Genomic DNA, 23,043 nt, shown 5'->3' on the forward strand with positions numbered 1-23,043 from the left:
ACAGTAGTAGACAAGCGAGCAAAAAGTAAAAGTAAAAGGCATATGTTAACTAGATATTAACTAAGCAAAATCTATTAGCCCGACTAAAACTGTGCAACAGCAGGCGCCCCAGGAAGCAGGCGCACACACACGTGTGGTAACAAACACAATACTAAAACATTTAACGCTAGCGCTGTTTTGTCACATGCTAGGACTGGACATCCTGGTTGGCCATTCCATTTTCATCGTGTGTGTGTGTGTTAGAAATTTTAAAACACTTTTTTCTGTTTGCTGTAGGCCAAGATTACGTATTGGCGGTTGCATTTTTAATCGTTTTTTGCTGTTTTTTTTATTTCTTTTTGAGAATGTACGAAAAAGATGCTGACAGGATGTAAGTGTTAGGGTTTCAAGGCGATAGTGTTTCTGTGTTTTTTTTCATATTGAAGATTCATTACATACAAAATTAACTTGTTTCAAATGAGAGGAGATAGCGTGTGCGTTAGCAGTGGAGAGCAAAGGGAGGGCACGGGAGTGTTCCGGGAAAGTGTTACAATTGTGTATGTTTGTTCAATAGATTATTAACTAATAGTAACTGAAATTTAGCGATTGCGATTACTCTCCAGCATTGCATCCGATACGGAACCTCGATGGGAACTTTGCATGAGGGATGGTAAGATGGGGCTTCCACACCAACTTCCATCGCAAATGGTTTTCCATCGACCGCACCCTTTCAAGAACTAGGCGCTGTTTACACACACACATACACACACAAAACATCTTGAGGAACTTCTTCACTCAATGTGTACGGGTGGTGTACGGAATGTACGGGATCGCTGCTACGTCAAGTTTGAAGAGACTTGAAGCTCACGCGGTGCATTTAATTACGCTCACCAAACGTTTGAAGAAAGGACAAAACAAAAAAAAACGGTAATTCGGTTCCTCCCAAGAACATTCTGGAACATTCATTCCAGGATATGTTGCCCGGGTTTCCAAACCCCAAGAAATTCCCAGCAGTCTCCCGGCACTGCACTCGTATTTACCGTCAACCCGGAAGTGCTTGTGTGTGTGCGAGGTAGGGGTGGTTGGGTCCATGCATCCAGGATAGCGCGTGCAGCGCATACATAACGCAGAGCAGCGGCCATTTTCCCGCAACAAACAACAACAACCCCACCCCAGTGGAAAGCTCGTCCCCGTAGCCGGAGATGCTAGCCGGGCTTTTTACACACATACTCTTTGTTTATTTGAACGTTGATTGTAGAAAATGTGCGTGCGCTCGTGTGTGTGTTTGTATGGGGAGGAGATGTCGGAAAATGGGCAATAGGGCTCGCTTTCACGCACACTCACTCACTTAGTCGCGGCAATTTGTCCCTGTCTTCTCCCCAACCCACAGACACACACACACACACACACACACACACACGAAACCCACTACAGACCTGGTCCGTCTGGTCGGGAAGTGTATGTGGGAATCAGCACGTAGACACACCGAACACCGGCGTACCGGTCGCTTTTCTGGGTTCGGCCCTGGACTTGGAGCATCTCGCCATGGGGCTCTCGCTAAGGTTTATGTGTGTGTGTGTGTTTGTATTTTGCGTACTACCGCTACTACTACTACCACCACTACTACTACTCGCGAAGCTGGGGTTCATTGAACATATAGCGAAGCGTAGTACAACACGACGCGGCTGCACTGTTGTGTTCCCCCTGGTTCGGCGATGGCGCCCTGGTTTTTGCCATCCTAAGCCATCCTTGCCTCCCTTTGTGTGGTGCAGCTTTCCAGTTGAAGAGATGCACTGGAGGGTGGAGATATGCAGAGCCTAGTGATGGGTTTTGATGGTTAAAATCCTGAATTGACTTCGACTTCACACTCAGGCAATTTCGGAACCGACTCCGGAAAGTAGGTCCGTGCAGCATTAACCGGAGCCGTTTGGAATCGTCCGGTCCGGACCCGGATAACAGTAGTTGTCCGGAGTTGGATTCGTCTGGAGTCTTCCGGAGTCAGCCGGAGTTACCCGGAGTCGTCAAGAGTTATCCGGAGTCGTCCAGAGTCGTTCGTAATCGGAGTCTTCCGTAGTCATCCGGAGTCTTCCGAAGTCATCCGGAGTCATCCGGAGCCTTCCGGAGTCATCCGGAGTCGTCGTGAGTCATCTGGAGTCTTTCGGTGTCTGGTTCGTCCGGAGTCATCCGGAGTCGTCCCGAGTCATCGGGAATCGTTTTGAGTCATTTAGAGTTATCTAGAGTCGTCCAGAGTCATTCAGAGTCATCTGGAAGCTTTCGGTATCATCCGGAGTCGGAGTCGTTCGGAGTCATCCGTAGTTGTCCGGAGTCATCAGGAGTCGTCCTGAGTCATCAGGAGTCGTCCGAAGTCTTCTGGGCTTGGCCAGAAACTTCTGGAGTCAGAACCGTTCGGATTCGGAGTCACCTGTAGTCGTGGAGTCCAGAATCGGCCGGTCCAATGTATTTTATAGCCAGGTATTTCAGCTCCTACTCCCACCCCTCCTGGCTCCGGTCGACTCAAACCGCTATTCTTAGAAAGAAAGATCTGTTTAAGAGTTGCACGCGCAAAGCGAAAGAGGAAAACAACACACGCAACTGTCTCCGACTTGGGGCTGACTCCGGGCGATTCCAACTCCGCACAACTTCTAGTAATTCCGGCCGACTCCGGGCGGAACTAGTGATTCCAATTTTGCCGGAGTCAGAGTAGGTCTTTCAATAGCCGAAATCGGAATCGTGGGTGCGCTCCAGAGCGCCAAACACTAGCGCAGACAATGCGCAGCATTCAATTTGTTGTCTTTTTGATTTCAAACAAGGTGTTAACATGGCCCCTCCACAAGTTGATGCAGCGCTGTGAAGTACTCATGCCGGAGGCGCCACACTCAATCGCTCACCCTATTCCGCTCCGTCGGAATTAACGCGCTGGTCACAAAGGCCTGGTCCACCCGGGCTGTTCAGCCATTACCAGCGCTGTTGGTGCACTCTGGCGCGCACGCCCCGATCACAGTACCGCCGACATACCGCGCCCATACCAATTAGGACTCGTTCGCCATCGAATCGGTCTCGAGCAGTCCGGCAACGACCGCATGCCGTAGTATTGGTCGCTGTGGAGGCTGGTGTCCCTTGTTGTTGCGAGACTTGGTGGACTTGTGAGGATTTTGATACACATCCAAGCAGCAATGAAATGAGCGAGGATGTATTGGAGTTATTGTCTCAGAATGCCTAACGATCCTAGAGAGAATGCCTAAAGGCCTTAGAGCTTAAAGATTCTCGGTAGATCATCAGAATCTTCTAAGGATATTGAAGATGTTTTGTTACCGGTTATGTCTGTATTTCTCAAGTGCAACCTCCCCAACATCAGCCCCGGCTTGGGGGGGGTCCTCTACCCCCCCTCCCATAATGCCTGCAAAATCGTTGTTGGGAGTGTCCCGGCAAAGGACTCGGCTGTCAGTCGAACATCCCGACCGGCCCAAAACGCTTTACCCCCTCGCTAGCTGCATCCGTGTGGGGTGGTTTTGTCTGACCGCGTTTTCGGAGCTTGTCTGCGCAGCTGTGCGATAGCAGCAGTAGGTGGTAGGGGTGCTTGAGGTTTCTTTTTCCCGGCCCGGTTGCAATTTTCCCCTATCTGTGTGTGTGCGGATTGCGGCATGTGGCGGTATTTCGTACGCCGCACACATACACACTCGCACTAAAAGGAGTACTACGGGGATGGGCAGGAGGAGGAACAATTGGTTGCGCGGTGAAAATTTGTCGATGATGAATTCGTGTCGTTGCATCATGCACGGCGGGCGGGTTGGTTAGTTCTTTTTTTACAAATACATTTTAGAAAAGAAAGAAAGGATTTTTTTAAATCTGTTTTTTATGTTTTTTTTTTATAAGGACCGTGACCGGTCCACATTACATAGAATCCCCCGAGGGGAACAGCGGGACGCTAAAACACGCCAAGGAAAGAATCCTTCCAGCAACGTCCACCCTTCCTTAGCCACCCAAAAAAAAAAAAAAACAGGATACTCGATAACCTCACTTTATGCCCCGCTGTACACCGTCTGGTGGTAGCGCAACTCCACACTGGTTCAACAACTTCCGGGTCTAGGGAGGAACGAACACTTTCCCCCTCGCTTCCCCTTGCCATACACACACACACACATACTCGCTCAAAAAACCGGAACGAGACGGTAAGGCTCCCGAATAGAAAAAAAGGAGCAAATAAAAGGAAACAACGACCTACCGACACACACACACACACGAAGCGCAGGTAGTTCGCAGGAATCTGACAACCGCACACACCGGAACGTAGAAAAAAAAACATCACACACACACACACACGCGGATACGGTCTTCATTGCGATGCCGGGGCGCGCGCGCGCGCGTGCTCCTGCTCCTGTCCAATTGCGTCTGTGTATGCGTGCCGCCATTCTGTATAGAATCCTCTTGTAAACGGGATGCAAAAGAGTGAGAGAGAATGGTTGCGAGAGAGAGAGAGAAAGAGATGAATGATAGAAGAAGAAGGATATGGAATGGGGGGGGGGGGTTCGTGTGAAGTAGCAATATAACAAAAAAAAAACACACACACACACCCAGAAGGAAACCGCCGGCAGGAGCGTTCCTCGTTCGCGCCTGTATAGCGAACGCGCGCAGCGTACACACACACACACACACACACACCCGCGAAAAGGGGAGCACACGAGCGAGGCAGGCAGGTGCGGTAGGCGAGCGAAACGGGACCGCCGAACCGCCCGGACTGGGAAGCGCGCGCTCGCACACACGGCAGAGTGACGACGACGCTTCGAGAGCCCGGACCACGCGCGCACTAGAAGCAGAGACGCCCCCAGTGAGCAGGCTATCGGCAGGCAGGCAGCAGAGTGTCTAGAGACGGCCATCCGATTTTTTCCGTGTTTTGTTTTGCACTGCCCGTGCGTGCGTGCGTGCGTTTTTGTGTGTGTGTGTGTCGGTGCGTGCGTGCATTTTGCTGCCTGTAGTGTGTAGTGTGTAGTGTGGGGCATCGTTTTTTTTGTTTGCTGTTGTGTGGTCGGTTTTTTGTCACTGCTAGAGAGGAGTGGGCCAGGTCGTCGGACACAGTCGGTGCAAAAGGTGCGTAGAAGAGGATTCATCCGGCCCCCGGGGGACGAACACAGAGAGAGAGAGAGACACACACAAACGCCGCAGTAGAGCGGCCGGCGCCCAGCCAGTGTGTGTGTGTGTGTAGTGTGGGTCTGGCTGTGCTCGCCAATTCCTTAGTGTTGTGTTGGGTGTGCGTTGCGTCGTCGTCGTCCGTTGGGAGGCGGGGAGTGGAGCCAGCACGCCGGTCCGTGAGTGTCACACTACGAGCACGAAATTGTGATTTTTTGGTTACACCTCCCGGCAAGGAAGGAAGGCAAAAACGTGTCTGTGTGTGCGCGTTTCGGTGAACAAGGACACACACCGGTGCGTCTGTGTGTGTGTGTCGGGTGACAGCAATCAGTAAGCGGCCGAACGGACCTCCTGCTATCAACCCCTGCCCTTCCAGAGTCCGTCATCACGCAACCCCCCAGGGACCCAGCGACACGAGAATTGCTCAGGTACGGTGTGCACAAATTCCTCCAAAAATTCGGTAAGTGATCCTTCACACACTCACATACAAACGGGCACAACGAGCCCAATGTGTATGTGTGTGTGTGTGTGGGGCTGGGTGTCCTGTTCCTGGAAAAAAATGCGCTCCATTTTTGCCGGCTGCCTTTGGGCAGGGTTTTTGTTTTACCGGTCTCCCCACAGGCAGCAACCCGTCTGCGAGAGAAAGAGAGAGGGAGAGTGTGCTACTCTCTACGAACCGTACCGGCGCACTAGGGGCCAGCCACACCAGACACACCCGTGTTGTGGAAGCTTTTGCTTCTTCTTCTTCTTCCACTTTGCTTTTGTTCGGTGTGGAGCAGGATGTAGGAGGATGTGGTGGTGGTGGTCGTGTGAGCACGCACACACACCTTGGAGTTGATCCTTTTTGTAGTCCCCACCGCCCAACCCCACCTTGGCCTCTTCACGCAAAGACATCCCTTTTTGCTCGGTGAAAAGCTGTGCAAAACGTGACGGGAAGCGTCTGCGCACACACACACACAAAACACATCACGTCAGCTCAGTAGCCACCCTAGTAGTAAATACAAACTTGTTTGGAGTATGTGTTTGTGTGAGAGTTTTTGCCGTCTTTTATGTATAGAGGGAGAGAGAGAGAGAGAGAGGAGGGAAGGGGGGAGTGATATACATAACAACGAACCCCCTCCCCCCGGGTTGCCCAGGGTTGCATGGGCTGGTGGGTCCCCATCACTCCTGCAGGGCAGCCTGGACTGCCGGGCTAGACTTGGTGTACAACTCCCTTCAGGGTTTGCCTCCTTGTCCAAACCCCACCCGAACCGTCAATACAGAGAGGTGGGGGGGGCGACCCCGAGACACAACAGAATGCCCATGTCCCCTCTCCGCGGGTGTGTGTGTGTGTGTGTCCTCATTTCCGCGGAATTTTATCCTCCCGATGAACCAATGGTGTCCTCCTTGCGCTGTTTATTTTGCCCGGCTTGAGTTCTCACGGCGCGTTGATCCTTGCTCGCGTTAAGGAGGGGGGGTGGGGAGATGGAAGTGGAGTGAAGGAGCAGGATTCTTGGAAACAATGGCCCAAGGGTGTGTATGTGTTTGTTTTGGTGTTTGTCTCCAACGAGAAATACAAAATGGAGGTGTGCATGGGCAGCGTACATCTTGGGGAGGGAGGAAGGGCAGGTGTTTTCTGGAAGACTCTCTTTTCCTTGTTTACCGTTTCGGTAACCGCATTTCGGTGGCCGTGGGATGCTTTGTTCCGTGGCTTTTAGTTGTGCATTTTCGGCGTTTCTCTGCTCCAAAAGAAGCAACAAAGCGGGACGGTTTGTGTTCCTCCTTCCTGAGTTGATAGTGACTCTGCCAGTCGTGCTGCTAATAGTCGTATCATGTACGAGGAGATATTCCTTAGGATTTCAGCACTTCTAGGAGTGCATCCGGTTGATCCGGCTTGGTCATAGATCCTTCTGGAAATAGGATATTGCTGATGCCTAAAAGTGCATGGGAACGTCTAGGCACTGGGTGAACAAAAGGCATCCCGAATGTCTGTCTGGGTCCATCTCATGAAGAATCTGGGGAACTCCCGTGCGAAATACCTCGAGATTAGCAGAATCTCGCGATGGTGGATTTGTTATTCACGTAGCAGAAATAGCATTAGGAACTAATGATGCCTCCCCCTTCCCTTCTCCTCATTCCCGAGCTGAGACAACAAAGTAAAGTGCATGATAGGGTACTAGTGATGGGTAATCCTGAGTCAATTCTGATCCGAGTCCAAAAACATCGGAATTCCTCGGAGTGGTTCGAAATCCGAAGTTGGCTGGAGACCTCCAGAGTCGGAGTCATCCGGAGTCATCCGGAGTCATCCGGAGTCATCCGGAGTCATCCGGAGTCATCCGGAGTCATCCGGAGTCGTCCGGAATTGGAGTCGTATGGAGTCGGCCGGAGACTTTCGGAGTCGGAGTCGACCCGTGTCCGGAGTCAGTCGGAGATAACTGATGCAATGCTTTTGTGGTCAGGAATTTCTTCTCCGACTTCGGCTCCTGCTCACTCCGGACGACTCCGCCCGACTCGAGACGACTCCGACTCCGGACAACTCCGGCTGTCTCCGGACGACTCCGTGCGACTCCTTAGGAACTCCGTAGGACAACTCCGGCTGACTCCCGACGACTTCGGATGACTCCAACTCCGGTCGGAACTAGTGGTTCCAGACAGCACACCACTAATTGGGTCGTCAAAACCCGTGGACCACGGCGTTATGATGATAGATAATCACGGCGTTGAAGATGTATTGGAATGTTGAAGTCAGAACTGAAATTCACTTGCAAGAACGAACAAATTTCATGAGTCATCCGGAGTGTGTTTCGTCAACCACTCAGCAGAAGTTGAAGTTGTTGTTTCTGGTCGGAGTTGGTGATTTTGTTAGCCTTTTTGGAGCAGATCTCCAATGTCTTCTCTTCCCAAATAGCCAACTAGAGCTAGGAACTTCCACCCCAACCCGATAGTCATGTATGCCTGGATGCGCAAATCACACCGTTGTCGGGTAGAGCCGTCACACTCGGCCCTCTAATTGATTCTCCCATCTCCTCTTCCGACTGGGATGCAGTGGTGTGCTGTGCGCACACGTCCCATCACCTTGAAATGGGCCAAAATAGTTGTGGCAATGCTGCTGCCGCTGCTGGCACAAGTGAGCAAGCGCGCGCGCGACCAACGGTACTCCATCATGGTGTCCCGCACTGTCGTGCTCGCCTGCCTCGCCCGAGCCCAGGATAAAGGGCTTGTTGCGTGTGCACCCGGCGGCGTGCCGGTGCGTGCACTCTCACACACACACACACTTAGCGGCCAAAACTATGCAAACCTGTAACGCAAATTGACATTTGCAACTTATTTTTAGCCTGGCACCAAAAAGGAAATGCTAAACCATTTTTCACCATCGCCGGTGTGCGCGTATGTGTGTGTGTGCGTCGCTGCCGCGTGCCGAGTTTTCTGCTCGAATGAAGGGGGGCTGCTTTCCCGTACATTTCTCCCTTCTCGGGATGAGATGTGCTGGCGGGGCGGGCTAGATAGCGTGTGCTTTGTGGGATTTGCAACGTTGGTGTTGTTGGCTGCTTGCCGTTCCGCGCGTACTGCCCAGGGGGACACAGCTGAAACAATAAGGCAAAAAGAGAGCGGGGGGGGGGAGGTTCGATGCATTCCCAAGAATCCCCACAGAGCGCGAGAGTGGTGCACATTCTTTTTTTGTGTGTGGTTTGCTTGTCTATCGCACTTCCTGCGAAGTGTTTGGAAATCGCTTGAACCAAACCGCAAACTTCAAAGTCCTGCAGCCCGGAAGTTCACCGAGCACAATGGAGCAGTCGCTAAGGCAACAGAGGGTGTAGACTGGCCACAGAAGCACTCTCCACGCAACTTCACCCTCCCTGGTGCTTGTGCTTACTTCGCCAGACAACAAAGACACTGATTGCTGCGCGAAACCTCCCAGGGACAAAGAAAATCTAGCTTGAGAAGGGGAGGAGAGAGAGACGAGACCCCCAAGACCAGTAGAGTTCTTTTTGTCTGGGCCACACCTGTGTCTCGGAGTCCTTTACTGGGCTTTATTGCTCTATGTATCATCCCCGGTCTCATGGTACAGTCGTCAACTCGTACGACTTAACAGCATGCCCGTCATGGGTTCAAGCCCCAAATAGACCGTGCCGCCATACGTAGGACTTGACTATCCTACTATGGGGGGAGATCAATAAGTCACTGAAAGCCAACCCCACAAGTGGGTTGGCAGGCCTTGACCGGCATCGGTTGTTGAGCCAAAGAAGAAGAAGAAGATGTATCATCCCCCCGCGGCTACATAGGACGACCCAATCATTGGAAGTTAGTGTGGCGTGTTCTGCGGATCCAGAACTTCACGGAAGGCGAGAATTGAAAGACCATTTGACATGAACATATGATACAGAAACTGCTCGTGTGTTCGGTCAGATCTTCTTTGTTTCTTTGCTTTGCAGGATTTCTGCGCAACCGAGCTGAAGACGAGCGAGAGACATCAAAACGGGGACAAAATGCCGCTGTGCAGCAGCCAGCTGCGTTTTCGGGCTTCTGCTCTTCCTGCTTCCTGTTGTGCACCATGTGCGCGCGCTCGACCCCGTGGACCAGGAGAGCTGACGCAGGAGGAGAAAAGGGGCCACAGGAGATCTAGTTGTACTACCTTAAACCTACCTGTGTGGCACTGGATGAAAGTGTGTGCTGCGCGGGGCCGGCTGTGGTGTACGCACTGCTCCTTTCTTTTTTTGTTTAATGAAGGGTACGCTCGGTAAATGAATGTATCCCAAAATGAGGCTACCCCTCGCGCGCGCCTCGCTGGTCGGCGACGTAACCGGTGGCAGCAGCAGCTCAAGGAAATAAAGAAGGAGAGGGAGCTGCCGGCTGCATATGCAGCGGTTGTTGTTGGCACATTGAACGATCGCTCGAGGCCCGAACCGAACGGCGTGTAACTGCCACACATCTGTTCGCGGCAACAATCGGCATCTTTAGGCTCCCGGTGTGTTCGCACTCGGTCTCTCTTACTCTTTCTCTCTATCGATCTCTTCCTGTTTCTCTTTGTCCCTAGGTAACCGGTACACAAAAGGCCACAAGCACGCCGGTCCAGAGGTGAGGGAAATTGGGATTGCTGGTAAGCTCTTGCGAAAGGTGTGTTGTGTGACAAACAGCTGAGAAGAAGAGAGAGATAGAGAGAGATATTATGAATGAGAGAACGAGAGAGACAGAGCAGGGACATTTCTTGCAGTGTTTTGTGTAAGGACAAACATCCCTCGGGGTTGATTTTTGTGATAAAAAGGTAAAGGCAGAGGCAGTTAACCCCTGCGCGCTGCAGTGGTGGGCACGTCTTGAGATGATTGTTTTGTTGTTGTTGTTGTTGTTGTTTCGATTTTTGAAGTTTGGGAACGGCACCGAGACGCAGGTAGAGGTTTTGGGCATTCTTTTGCAACGACAGTATCCCATCGCGGCACGTCCTTCGGGCTTTGCATCTGCCCGTCTGACCTGCGTCTTGTGTCTACCGCGTGTGCTATGCCGGCCCGGTGTTTTCGAACTTCTCCCCGGCAGCCTCGCGGTGTGTTGGGGAGTGCGTCGGTCTAATTATGATATCGACATGAGGTTATCCCTCAGCAATTTTTAACGCCCGCCCGTTGCGTTCGTTGACTTTCCCGCGCAAAAGTGTGCAACATTGCGCCACGGGTGCAATAGGCTGTTGCCAACAAGGGCTTGGGACATTGACATGGGTGCGCGGCGTATCGTTTGGCCGAATGTTGGCGCGGTTTCGACAATTCGCTCCAGTAATGTTGCCAGAAGAAACATACGCTTATATACCTTGTAATTTCCATGTTTCAGATAAGCCTTGCGCGTTCATTGACACTTTACGGCAATATCTCGGCTGTCCCGAGCCATAACAATCCAGAACTCAAGTCTAGAAGTTCAGTTTATAACATCGTAGGCTCTAGCCAACATGGCTGGGGGCATTGATTTCGGTGTGTGTATCGTTATCGGATGTTGTCGCGATTTCAGGAATTCTCTCCAGTAATTTTTTAGAAGAAAACTGTGCTTATACCATGTAATTCCATGTTTCAGATAAGCCTTGCGCGTTCATTGCCACTCCTCTTCTGGTTTGTTATGTCTATGGAGTGTGCTCTGAAGTCCAGAAATTCAATTTATAAATCTTAATAGTCTGGAAAACTGTGACCTGTCAGAAATAGGCACTAGTCAACATAGCTGGGACATTGATTCCGGTGTGTGTATCGTTGTCGGATATTACTCGCGATTTTGGGAATTCTTTCCGGCAACGTTTCCAGAAGGAAAATACCCTTGTACCTTGTAATACCATGTTTCAGATAAGCATTGCGCGTTCATTGACACTCCGCTTCTGGATTATTATGTCTATAGAGTGTGCTCTGAAGACCAAAAGTTCAAATTATAAAAGCGGAAAAGTATGGAAAATGGTGACCGGTCAGAAATAGGCTCTTGCCAACTTGGCTTGGGAAATTGATATCGGTGTTGGATATTACTCGCGGTTTCGGGAATTCGCTCCAGTAATGTTTGTAATACCATGTTTCAGATAAGCCTTGCGCGTTCAGTTTACACTTTGCCTCAGCATTGTTATGGCTATGGAGTATTGAGATATTGCGAATAGAAATTCAGATCGATTCTCTTGTGTGTAACGATACCAAGGGCAAGACGAGTGGAATCAAAGAGAGATCGAAACAAAAACAAGTGACGAGGTCTACATGATTTCCAGCCTTTCCATTACCATTTCCTCATTACCTAGAGCAAATTTTCTCTTTCACCCTAGGAGACCTTAGGTTTGGGTATGCATCGAGAACTTCTAAGTTCCCAACAACACCTTGGCTTGGTGAGAACGGAAGAAATTTTAAGTCGTCACTCTCATCAACGTTTTTTTGCATAATCCCGACACCACCCCTAGATTGCCGATCGTGGAAGAACTCTCCAACATACTCATATTCCAAGCATAGAGAGAGACCCCCAAGGGCTCTCAGGGTTGTTATCGCTGCTCGTGTTACTTCACAGCATAATGTGCAATGGGCTGCGGTGCGATCCTTTCATTCTCTTCTATACGGTATAGGTGTATCTATCTAGGTTCGTTGCTTGTCGCTCCCTGCTGTCGTCGTCGTTCGCGGTGCGTCCCAAATGAGTGCGGCATTTTAAGCAACGCGCGGCGGCAACAGCTCTTCTCGCGAATTTCTTGCCTTGGTGCCGGCGTTTTTTCGTTTGCCATCATTTGCCAAAAAGATGTTTGGCGTACGTGTGAGTGTGTACGTTACACATTCTGCTTATGCTCTCCAACGTGCTACGGATGAGTGCGTGTCTCGCTCGTCGTCGTCTTCGCCCGAAAACGGTCTTAAAAGTGAGAGTAACCGCGGAGGAGCAAAACATGTAAAACCGAAAGGAAAGCAAACCCCGCGCGCACGAAGGGCAACGCTAAAGGAGAGAGGGAGAGAATTGGAAAGACGTTGTCTTCGTTTTCTTTGGCGGTAAGGTGTCTGTCTGTTTGCCTGTGCAAGAGGAAACAGGAGCAGCGCTGCCTCTCTGCGAAGGACTCCTTGCTTGGGCGGCTCGAATGCGGTACGGGTGTGGGGCCTTGCATGAGGATCGGTTTTTTCATTGCGGGGTGTGGACCTGAAGCTTTAGCCTGATCCTAATCCTTATCTGCCAGCATCGAAGCAGTGCTGTGTGATGCCATGTCCAAGGTTAAACAAAAGAGAGGTCGGGGTTGCTTACCTTTCGGGCGAAAGAGTTTTGCACACGAGCGCCGGTCAGTGTTTCTCAAGCTAATTGGAAATGTTTTATTATTATTATTATTATTATTATTATTATTATTATTATTATTATTATTATTATTATTATTATTATTATTATTATTATTATTATTATTATTATTATTTTAGCATTAATGGGGTAATGTGCTAAAAGAGAGTTAAACAACAATTTATATGCTCAAAATTGAACTAATTTTGTCAGGAAAGGTTTAAACATGTTTGGACTCATTTCGAACAAAAAAGGGAACAAAACAATATTAAAATGCTTCTTTGTTTGTACACAATTGCTGTAACCCAATGTGACTTCAATTGTCAAATGGATGCAGCCCGGATGATGGAAGCTGTTTTTCTCTCTTGTCTACGAGGCTTTAATATAGAGTTTTCGACAGCACCTTTCAAATGTGCACATCATCATTCACCGCCTGCAACATGTTTTTCAACAGCTTCTTCTTCTTCTTTTGGCTCAACAACCGTTGTCGGTCAAGGCCTGCTTGTACCATTTGTGGAGTTGGCTTTCAGTGACTTATGGATTACACCCCCCCCCCCCTCTCCATAGCAGGATAGTCAGTCCTGCGTATGGCGGCACGGTCTTTTTGGGGCTTGAACCCATGACGGGCATGTTGTTAAGTTGTGCCGACTGACGACTGACGATGAGACCGGCTTTTCAACAGCTACTACATATTATATCAGTTCTTAAACATGATTTTCAACACAACCCAAAGAACTGCTTCTAAGTTTCGCAAGCTTTCGCATGGTTCTCCAAATATAATTTTGATTGTTATCGCCACCAATATGATTTGAGATGGTATTTTAAATCAATTGAATGTTTCTCAGATCCTCAAGCTCATATAACTCAGTTGAACATTTTATTGTCCGGTAATTTTATATGATATGCTTTGCCTGCCTCATGTCCCCAGATTCTCATTCCCTTTTTCTTGCTTTCTGAACTGCTGTCAAACGTTGTATTTGCATCATAGTAATTTTTCAGTTCTTCTACATGATTGTCAACACGCTTCGTGTTGGATTCAGTTTGACAGTTCTTTGTGATTTGTTGAAAATCATTTGTAGGAACTGAAACTTTATTGTGATGCACATTCGAATATTTATTAATTTTTTACCATAAACCAACCTCTTCCGATGGCAATAAAAATGGTTTAGAAACTCTGTCCCGCTCTTCGTATACCTGTTCGCGGGGCGCTCTCTTCCTTCTCGGTGGCTGTGTTTTGTCCGGCTCCTAGCGTCGTTTCCTTTTTATCCTAAGCTCTTCCTCTCCTTCTCCAGCCCGAGTCTGAAGGGGAGGAGTGGGGGGGGGGGGTTGTTCTGTTTCGCTCGGCTGCTTCCCGAGGGGAAACGGGTCCTATGTGGAAGAAAGAGAGAAAAAAGCAGTGGTGGAGCGAGGAGGCAGCGCAAGCGAGACGCAATGGTGCAAAAAAAAAAAAACGATGGACCCCTCGGAAGGTGAAAAAGAAGCGAAGGAACGAAAGACGCACCACGAAAAACCCAGTCGGAAAGACAGAAACGGAAGAAAACCACGTGCTTTTCACAGACTGCCGGGGCGCTGCTGCTGCTGCTGCAGTAGTGAGGAGAGGGCCCGTTGGCAATTTCGGCCCTAGCAGCAGCAGCAGCGTTACCAGAACTACATCACCGGCATCACCTTCCCGGCAGGGGTGTGTGTGTGTGTGTGTGTGTGTGTGATGCGTTCTCAAGGCGAAATTATGGGAGAGTTGCATTAGCATTTGCGACAGAAGAAGAGGGGCAGTGCGATTTTTGTTTTTTGTTTGCTGCTGTGCGATGTGAAGGTATTTCTGGTTGGGTCTGCAAAGGGAGATAGAGAGAGAGAGAGAGAGAGTCCTATTGGTAGTGGATGGTATTTTGAAGTAAGATTTCGTTTCATTTCTCTGGCACAATCGAATGCACCTTTTGTTGTTTTTTTTTGTTGTTGGTTGTTGCATTTTTTGATCGCATCTCCTTCCTCTCGGAACCCAAACCCTCCGAGTCCCATCAGGAAGGCCTTAAGAACCTCTGCACGTTCCCTCGCTCCGCGTGGAAGAGATGATCCACATCATGTGTGTGAGTGTGTGAGTGTGTGTATGTGTGCATGTGCGTAAGAGCGAGTTAAACATCTAATTATCAACGTCTCGTCGTCGACTGCTGCCTCCCCCCCCCCCCCCCCCCCTCTTCGCAATTCGTTTCCCAGCGCCGCGCACACCAGCTGCTTTTTTGTCGTCGTCGTGGTGTGGTGCCCGGCAGAGGGAGCGAGGGACCACGACTACCACCACCACTACCAGCTGCTGCTACACTGCTACACCGTCGCAGCAGTTCTTTGCGAGTCCGCTTTGCCCCGAGTTCCCTTACCCTTACCGGATCTGACGGTCGTCGTCGCGTATGGTCTGATTTTGCCGGAGCCAAAACACGGACACCACCACCACGGCTGGTTGGTGTGTGAGGCTTCCGACGAGCTTGTTTCGCGCGCGCACCGGCAACGTGCTGCTGCTTCTCCTCGCACGCAACAGAAACCGGCAGCAGCAGCAGCGCGTCGACTCAACCGGTATGTCGCTCACTCGTACAATGGCTGTCAAGGCGTACGGATCTGCGCCATAGTTCGGTTGCGTGCGGGTTAGTGTTTCGGTGCGTTTTTCGGTACGTTAACTACACACATACACACACACACACATAGAGCGCGGTAGTGCGTATTCGGTTAGTGTGCGCGCGCCCCTGCCGTGTCTTCTAGGAGGGCGCACGCCGAAGGAACGGGGTTAGCAAGCGCCGAAATTAACTGAGCGTGGTGTGTTGCTTCTACGCGGGCCGGCGGTGGAGCAGGAGTGGATGAGGCAGAGAGTGTGGCTTGCCGTCTGTGATTAATCAGGAGAGCTAAGGGGGGAAAAAAACTAGAAGGTAAAACAAAGAAGCAAACTTGGAATGAAACACTCGAAGGCGAAGGTTCCGAAGCGATTGAGATGCGCGCATTCTCCTCGCGAGTTTGCCGCGCACGGGGCCTGCGGAGCTAAATCGGTCGGCGACCGCCGCGGCTCCCTTGTCCTTAAATGTGAAGTGAAGCACAAGAAACCGTTGCCGCGGTGTGCATGTTTCCCGTGTCGATTGGTTTGCGTGTAATCGGTAGGATATATTGGGCCTTTGTTTCGCGGATTCGCGGTTTTCGGTTAATATCCGCGCGCAAAAAGGCATCATCCACAAAGGTGTGTGTGTGTGTGTGTGTGTTTGAGAAGGAGATAGGGGTAGAGAGGGTATAGTGTTTCAGGAAACATCCCGACGACTGCCAACATTAGGAGCATTGACGAGGACATCCCGACATTGAAGAACCAATGTTTTTGAAAAGCTATAAAACATCCGATGCTTAAAACCCTCAACCATCAACCAATGTCTCTCCAAAGGCCCTCCATCAAACGTTCTCAGCCGAACCCTACCAGCAGCCCCTTCCATATGGGTAGCACGTGAACGGGAGATATCCAATGATCCAATGGGTTCTCGACCATTCGCAAACACATTGCTGTTCCAGATGGGTAGATAGAGGGAGTTGGAGTGGAGCAGGGTTTTATGGCCATCAAATGGAGCAAAAAACAAAAAAAAAGTCCTATCCAGAATTGATGAATCTCCATCATCATGAACCTGGGATATTGTAACTTCTCAATGTGTTGTGCCAAGAACGTGGAGTTTTATTGTGGAGTTACTAGCCATATTTTGATGAGTTTTGGTTTTTTTTTCTTTTTTGCGAAACTCAATGTCTACATGCTCCAAAAGTGATGTTAACTAGATTAAGTGTCATCAGTATGGAGTTATGAGAGGACTTCAAACTCTTCTTCTTTTTTCTTTCAATGTTAAGATCTACGCGGTCATACAGGACATCCGAGACATATTAGTAACACGCTACCAGAAGTCCTTGATCCTTGGGAGTCGATTCTTTCAGGTCTTGTAGGACCCGACGCATCAATCGAAGCGTTCCGGAGCGCATCTAGATAGGTTCGTTCCGTTCCTCAACCAGAACGATCGGAACTAGGTTCAAAATGCTGAAACTAGTAGGTTCCGCTTGGAACTGGTCGTAATGATTGGTTATATTGGGATGTTCGGAAGAAGTTCGGAGTTGTCAAAAAACACTGGAGACGACTCCTAGCCAAACTTGGAGTGTGCTCTCTGGAGTGCACCCATGACTCCGATGCGATTCCAGCTATTATTACTCCGGTCCGACAAAATCGGAATCAATAGTTTCGCCCAAAGTCGGAGTTGGCCGGAGGCATTTAATTTTGTGGTATTTTTTGCTTAACGACTTCACTTCTTAAACAGGCTTTTCTGTATACGAATTGCGGTTTGAGTGGAATGAAGTCAACAGGAGTCAGAGTCGGAAATTAAAGGCCTCACCACATTAACATTGCTCCGGTGGTCTCCAGGCGATTCTGGACGACTCCAGACAACTCCGAATCCGGACGACTCCGGATGACGATTCCAGGTGACACCGGACGACTCAAGATGACTCCAGATGACTCTAGATAACACCAGACAATTCCAAACGGCTTTGGATAATACTGGGCGGACCTACTTTCCGGAGTGGGTTCATTCTTCGGAGCTGGCCGGAATCGTCCAGTGCCGTCCAGAATAGTGATGTGATCTCTGGAGCGCACTCACGACAGCGATCCGACTCCGACTGTTATTAGTCCGATTCCAACTCCGGCAAAATCGAAACAACTAGATCCGCCCGGAGTCGGAACCGCCCGGAGTCCTCTGGAGCCGTCCAGAGTCGTCCGGAGTCGTTTGAAGACTTCCGGAGTCGTTTGAAGTCGTTCGAAGTCGTTCGGAGTCGGAGTCGTCCGGAGTAGTTCGGAGTCGGTAAGAGTCGTCCAAAGTCGCCCAGAGTCATTCGGAGTCGTCTGGAGTCGACCGGAATTGGAATCGGTTGGAATCAATTTGCTTGTTATCAGGCATTTCATTTCATTGTGCTTTTTTTTGTTTTCCGGCCGATTCCAGACGATTCTGGCCAACTCTGGACGACTCCATGTGATTCCGACTCCGGGCGACTCCAAACGACTCCGGACGACTCCGGGCGATTCCAGACGATTCCAAACGACTCCGGAAAATTCAGGGCGGACCTACCTTCCGTAGTCGACTCCATATTTTTGTCAACTTTACCACAGAAGAAGTCGTCGGAGTCAACAAGATGTCAACATTTGGAATTTTTGATGTATTGTCAAAGGCATTTTTCAATGCTATAGCGTAAAATCAACTGAACTATTCGTGCCTGTATCCATTGAACCTATTTCCGTTTGTAATTATTCAATATTTGTCTAACACGTGATTCACACATAGCGACGGGGTGCTTTATTGAACTATGATACTTGACAGTTTTTTTTTGTTAACGCTTCTCATATGGATAATTTGTCGGTTATTTTTAACGGTTCTGCTTTTTGTACCGGAGATACTATGGCTTCAAATTTACCTTGACGCAGTAGGACATACTCATCTTATGAATCATAAAATTGTACCCGGAAACAAGAATTTAATTAAAAAAACATAATTTTCAAACAAACCCCTTTCTCTTATTCTATTTTAGGTGTATTATCAACCAAATCGGAAACAATAATCCTAGTGTAAAGAGAACGCGTGAAGAGGAGGAGGAGCGCCTGCTTATAGCGTACACAGCCCCAAAGGCGACACCTCCTAGGAACCAAGAGCAATAGCATTTCGTAGCACTCTAAAGCAACCGCAGAGCAGAGAGTGAGAGAAGTAAAAAAACCAACAAAACTGCCTAGCACAAGCATGGACGATTTTTCGCTCGCGTTCGACGACAGCCGGCAGTCGCTGTCGGTGGCGACGGCGGCCACCACGCTCGCCCAGCTGACGTCCCAGTTCGACGATCTGCACCTCGGCACCGGTGGTACGGACGCGACGAGCCTGCTGAGCGGGCTGGTGGGAGCCGGCGGGCTCGGCAGCATCGGCGGGCTGCACCATCACCATCACACGCTCGCGTCCCTGGCCGCCGCCGCCGGTCCGGACGGTGGGCTGCTCGATCGGCACCACCATCACCATCTGGGCGGATGCGCCAACGGTGGCACCGGTGGTGGGGCCCCGGGCCACCAGACGCCCAACTCTACCAGTGCCGCGGCGGCCGCCGCCGCCGCCACCAACGTGCTGGATACGTTTGTCGCGATGGTCAGCGGGCTGACGGGCGTGTGTGCGGCGAACGGCGGCAGCACCAACGGTACCGTTGGCCCGACCGGGGGCCTCGGTGGCGTAGTGAATGGCGGTGGGGGCGGCGGCGGTGGCGGTGGCGGCGGCGGCGGCAACCTCATAACGAGCAACGGCGCGACCAACGGCGGCAGCGGCAAGCTCGAGGAGCGCCCGGTCAAGTACAAGTCGCACACGGAGTGCGTGCCCGTGCCGTCGTCCGAGCACGTGGCCGAGATCGTCGGCCGCCAGGGGTGCAAGATAAAGGCGCTGCGGGCGAAGACGAACACGTTCATCAAGACGCCGATCCGGGGCGAGGAGCCGATCTTCGTCATCACCGGCACGAAGGAGGACGTGACGCGGGCGAAGCAGGAGATACTGTCCGCGGCGGACCATTTCAGCACGCTGCGCTCGTCGAAGAAGCAGGCGATCGCGCTGCTCGCGGAAAGCCGCAACATGCTCGGGTACAGCATGCCGGACGAGATCACGATCCAGATCCGGGTGCCGCAGAAGGTGGTCGGGCTGGTCGTCGGGCCGAAGGGGGCCACGATCAAGAACATCCAGCTCAAGACGAACACGTACATCATCACGCCGAAGCGCAACCAGGAGTCGGTGTTCGAGATTACCGGCCTGCCGACGAACGTGCACACCGCCCGGCAGCTGATCGAGGAGCACATTGCGACGCGGGCCGGCACCACCACCTCCGGCGCGGCTGGCGGCAATGGGGGCGGCGGCGGCGGAGGCGGAGGCGGTGGGGGTAGCAGTGGGGGCAGTAGTAGTAGCAGCAGCAGCAGCAGCACCACCAGCTCGAGCGGCTCGTCCACGTCCTCGTCCGGGCATGGCATTGGCCCGGGGGGCGGTGGCGGCGGCGGCGGCGGTGGTGGTGGGCTGAGCCGGTCCGGCTCGTCCAGTGTGGCGAGCAACGGGGGCAACGGGCCGGGCCTCGGCTGCCTGTCCGGGAGCGTGACCGGCAGCGCGGGCTCCCTCATCGGAGGCTTCGGCGGCGGCGGAAATGGTCTGCTAAACGGCAACCAATACCACCACCATCACCAACATCTGGAGCAGCAGCAGCAGCAGCAGCACAGCAATCACCATCATCTGCACCATCCGCACCATCAGGGGACGCTGCTGAATGGCGGAAGCCTGTCCAGTGCCTTGAACGACGGTGGCGGCGGGTGCGGCGGCACCAACGGTCTGCTCGGTGGCATCGGCAGCGAGCACGACTTCGAGGGCAACCAGTTCATCATCGACAATCTGCTCGAGTACTTCAACAACATGTCCGGCACGAACCAGCAGCAGCAGCATCACCACCAGCAGCACCACCACCACCACCACAACCACCACGAGCCGTACCTTTCGCCCGGCGCCGGCGGGACCGGGATCGGCGGCGAGCACATACCCGACTTCCGCAGCATCTGGGAGAGCCTGAGCGAAAGCCAAACGTCCGGCACGACCACCGACAACTCGGACAACTCGTCGCTCGTCTGGACGCTGCCGTCGTCGCCGCGCAACTCCGTCTCGTACAGCCCGGACGATTTCATCTTCCAGCGATAGGATGGTGCCGCGGCACCGAACCCCCGAGCCACCGGGAACAGCAACTGAAGCAATACGGCCGGTGCAAAGAGGGGGAGGAGGAGGAGGAGAACCGATATCATCCGCCCGCACACTACGTTTTGGATCCTTTGAACGGTGCAGGAAGAGAGAGGATCGCTCAAAGCGCTACAATTCTCGTTGTACGATCGTTCCCGGTTTGAGCCGCTCGAATGGTCAGAGGACGTATGGCGCCGGAGCCTGCTCTGTCTGTGCTGTGGGGTTACTGTTTTAATTTGTGATTTGCGAGCGCACGAGATACTGTTTCGATTGTATGTTTGTACCTTTTTTTTTAAATTTGTTTGCCTTTGTCCCCATTTGGAGCCATTGTGTTGTAGTTGCTTTTAAATTTTTAGAGCTTTTTGGGGCGCAATAGCGTCCGTGCATAGCGTCGAGAGGAGAAAAGAAACCAAAAGGAAGCGCCGCCTGAGCGTTTTGTGTGTTATTCTATAAGACTCTAAGGGATACAGAGAGAGAGAGAGAGAGGAGAGAGAGAGAGAGAGAGAGCGAGAGAGAGAAAAGGTCGAGGGGAGCACAAGACGGCAATGGTTGTTTGTTTGTTTTTACACGCGTGTAATTAAGTTTTGTTTTTAAAATAATTTAAATTAATCTTTAAGTTTTATATTTGCTCATCTTGTTCGCTTTGAAGCAAGCAAAATACCGAGAAGATGAGGAAGAAGAAGGAAAAAGAAGCGACACAGCATCCCAGTTACATTTGCAAAGTCCTATGAGAGCATGATGGAGGGCGGTTCTAATCGTAGTTAACACAGCCCCGAGTGGTCAGCAGCAGGCAGGAGCGATACACCCGGTACATTTACACATACATAATTAGCACAAGCGCATTTTCCAGACCATGAGGCAAGGCGCGTATATTATTAAAAGAAAAAAAAAAACAACACGTACACGAGAAGAAGCGGAGCGGAGCTTTATACTAATTTAATATTGTATAGGTTTACATGAACTCTAGCATTTTAGAGTGTGAAATCGCACACACACACACACACGCGTACAGAATGAGATTTGTTGTTCGGGTTCCGGTGGTGATGTTGCGGGTGGGGTACGACCATTGTTGGATTTATCCATCATTGTTTGGCTAATCCCCTTAATTAATCCCACACACACACAAACACATCCACACACGTACAGAATGAGATTCGGATCGGTTTTGGGAGGGGGGGTGGGAAGGTCACGGTTGAGGTTTGGAGCGCTATCCATGACGTGGTGAAACTCTCATGTTAACTCATCAAACACAACTTAGCAAGAATATTTTATCCCCATTTTCAGCGATTAGCGAGACACACATACACATACACACACACACTCACACACACGCTCAGATTGCGGCAATAGTGGTGAAAGAGGGAGCGGGAGCGAATTTTAATAATTAAAAAGTAATAATATTAGCAAGCCAAGAATGATCTGTGTGTGGGTGTATGTATGTGTGTGTGATGTATAAGGTGCGCCAGTGTATAGCAAAACGTGTTTAAAAACTGAAGTTTAAATGCCTAAATGAAAAACGAAAGGAAGTGTGTGAGATAGAGAGAGAGAGCGAGCATTAGAGGGCAAACAAAGAAAAGAACAGTAGCCAGCAGGACACTCTCGGATGACACACCGGGTGGAGGGGTCCAGTTTTATTTTAAAAATATTTGTTAAATTCTATTTTTTGTTTTTCCCGGTACAGGGTTTTCCAGGGGTTCCAGGGGGCTGTGAGACACTTTATTGACTCCTTCTTACGTGAAATGAATTCAATGTAATGGGAATTGGACTCTATAGCACTCTTGTTGGACAAATTCAACAGGATTTTTCAAGCAGCCTGTCCAATAAGGATGCCATAGAATCCAATTACCATCATATGAGGGTTCACTTCCCGTATGAAAGAGTCAAGGCAGTGTCCCACAACGCTGAGAATCCCTGGAAACCCGGTAAGTCAAACAAAAAGAAGAAAAAAAAAGGTCACGCTACATGCATCCCGGCAGCGAAACGCGACAACAACGAGTGAAATTACCTCAAAAAAATGGAAATGTTTTACTGCCTGTTTCTGTCCGCTGTTGTGTTCTGTTGGTTAATTCCGTTGAGCAAGACATTAGTTAATGTGGGAGGGCGTGAAAAAGTGGTACGAAATTTGTTTCTCGTTGGTACGAGCGCGGGTGATTTGCGTCCTGGCGTCCTGCTGCCTCAAAAACACACCCAAACACACTGCCGGTTGAAAGTTTAGGAGCAAAGTGGAAATTTAGCAGTGATACTAGCAATTGATGTTTGTTTGTTTCTTTCTAAAGAGTCATATGAACACGTAGGTGTGTCGCTTTTGTTTTTTTATGGTGTCATTGAGCGCGCAAAGGTACTTAGTAATTTATTTTTTATTTTCTGTGTATAGTTTATTTTATTTTTATTTTGTTCTTTGGAGAGTATTTATACATCGGATAGAGGCGGACGGCAATGTGTG

The 23,043-nt window shown here is 50.5% G+C and overlaps 1 protein-coding gene across 8 annotated transcripts; it reads left to right on the plus strand.

The window, feature by feature from the left end:
* Window positions 1–4,687: 4,687 nt before the first annotated feature.
* Window positions 4,688–21,481, plus strand: LOC121591908 (PE-PGRS family protein PE_PGRS30-like). 8 transcript variants are annotated; one of them, XM_041912998.1, is made up of 2 exons: window positions 4,688–5,563; window positions 18,397–21,481. In XM_041912998.1, the coding sequence occupies exon 2, from the start codon at window positions 18,603–18,605 to the stop codon at window positions 20,562–20,564; it is 1,962 nt and encodes a 653-aa protein (XP_041768932.1). In that variant the 5' UTR covers window positions 4,688–5,563; window positions 18,397–18,602; the 3' UTR covers window positions 20,565–21,481. The 8 variants fall into 8 exon arrangements, with proteins under 8 accessions (XP_041768932.1, XP_041768911.1, XP_041768940.1 ...); XM_041912977.1 differs by having other exon boundaries at window positions 4,689–5,531; XM_041913006.1 differs by lacking the exon at window positions 4,688–5,563 and adding an exon at window positions 14,351–14,635.
* The last annotated feature ends 1,562 nt before the right edge of the window (window positions 21,482–23,043 follow it).

Source organism: Anopheles merus, chromosome X, assembly GCF_017562075.2.
Source record: "Anopheles merus strain MAF chromosome X, AmerM5.1, whole genome shotgun sequence".
Taxonomy (NCBI): Eukaryota; Metazoa; Arthropoda; class Insecta; order Diptera; family Culicidae; genus Anopheles; species Anopheles merus.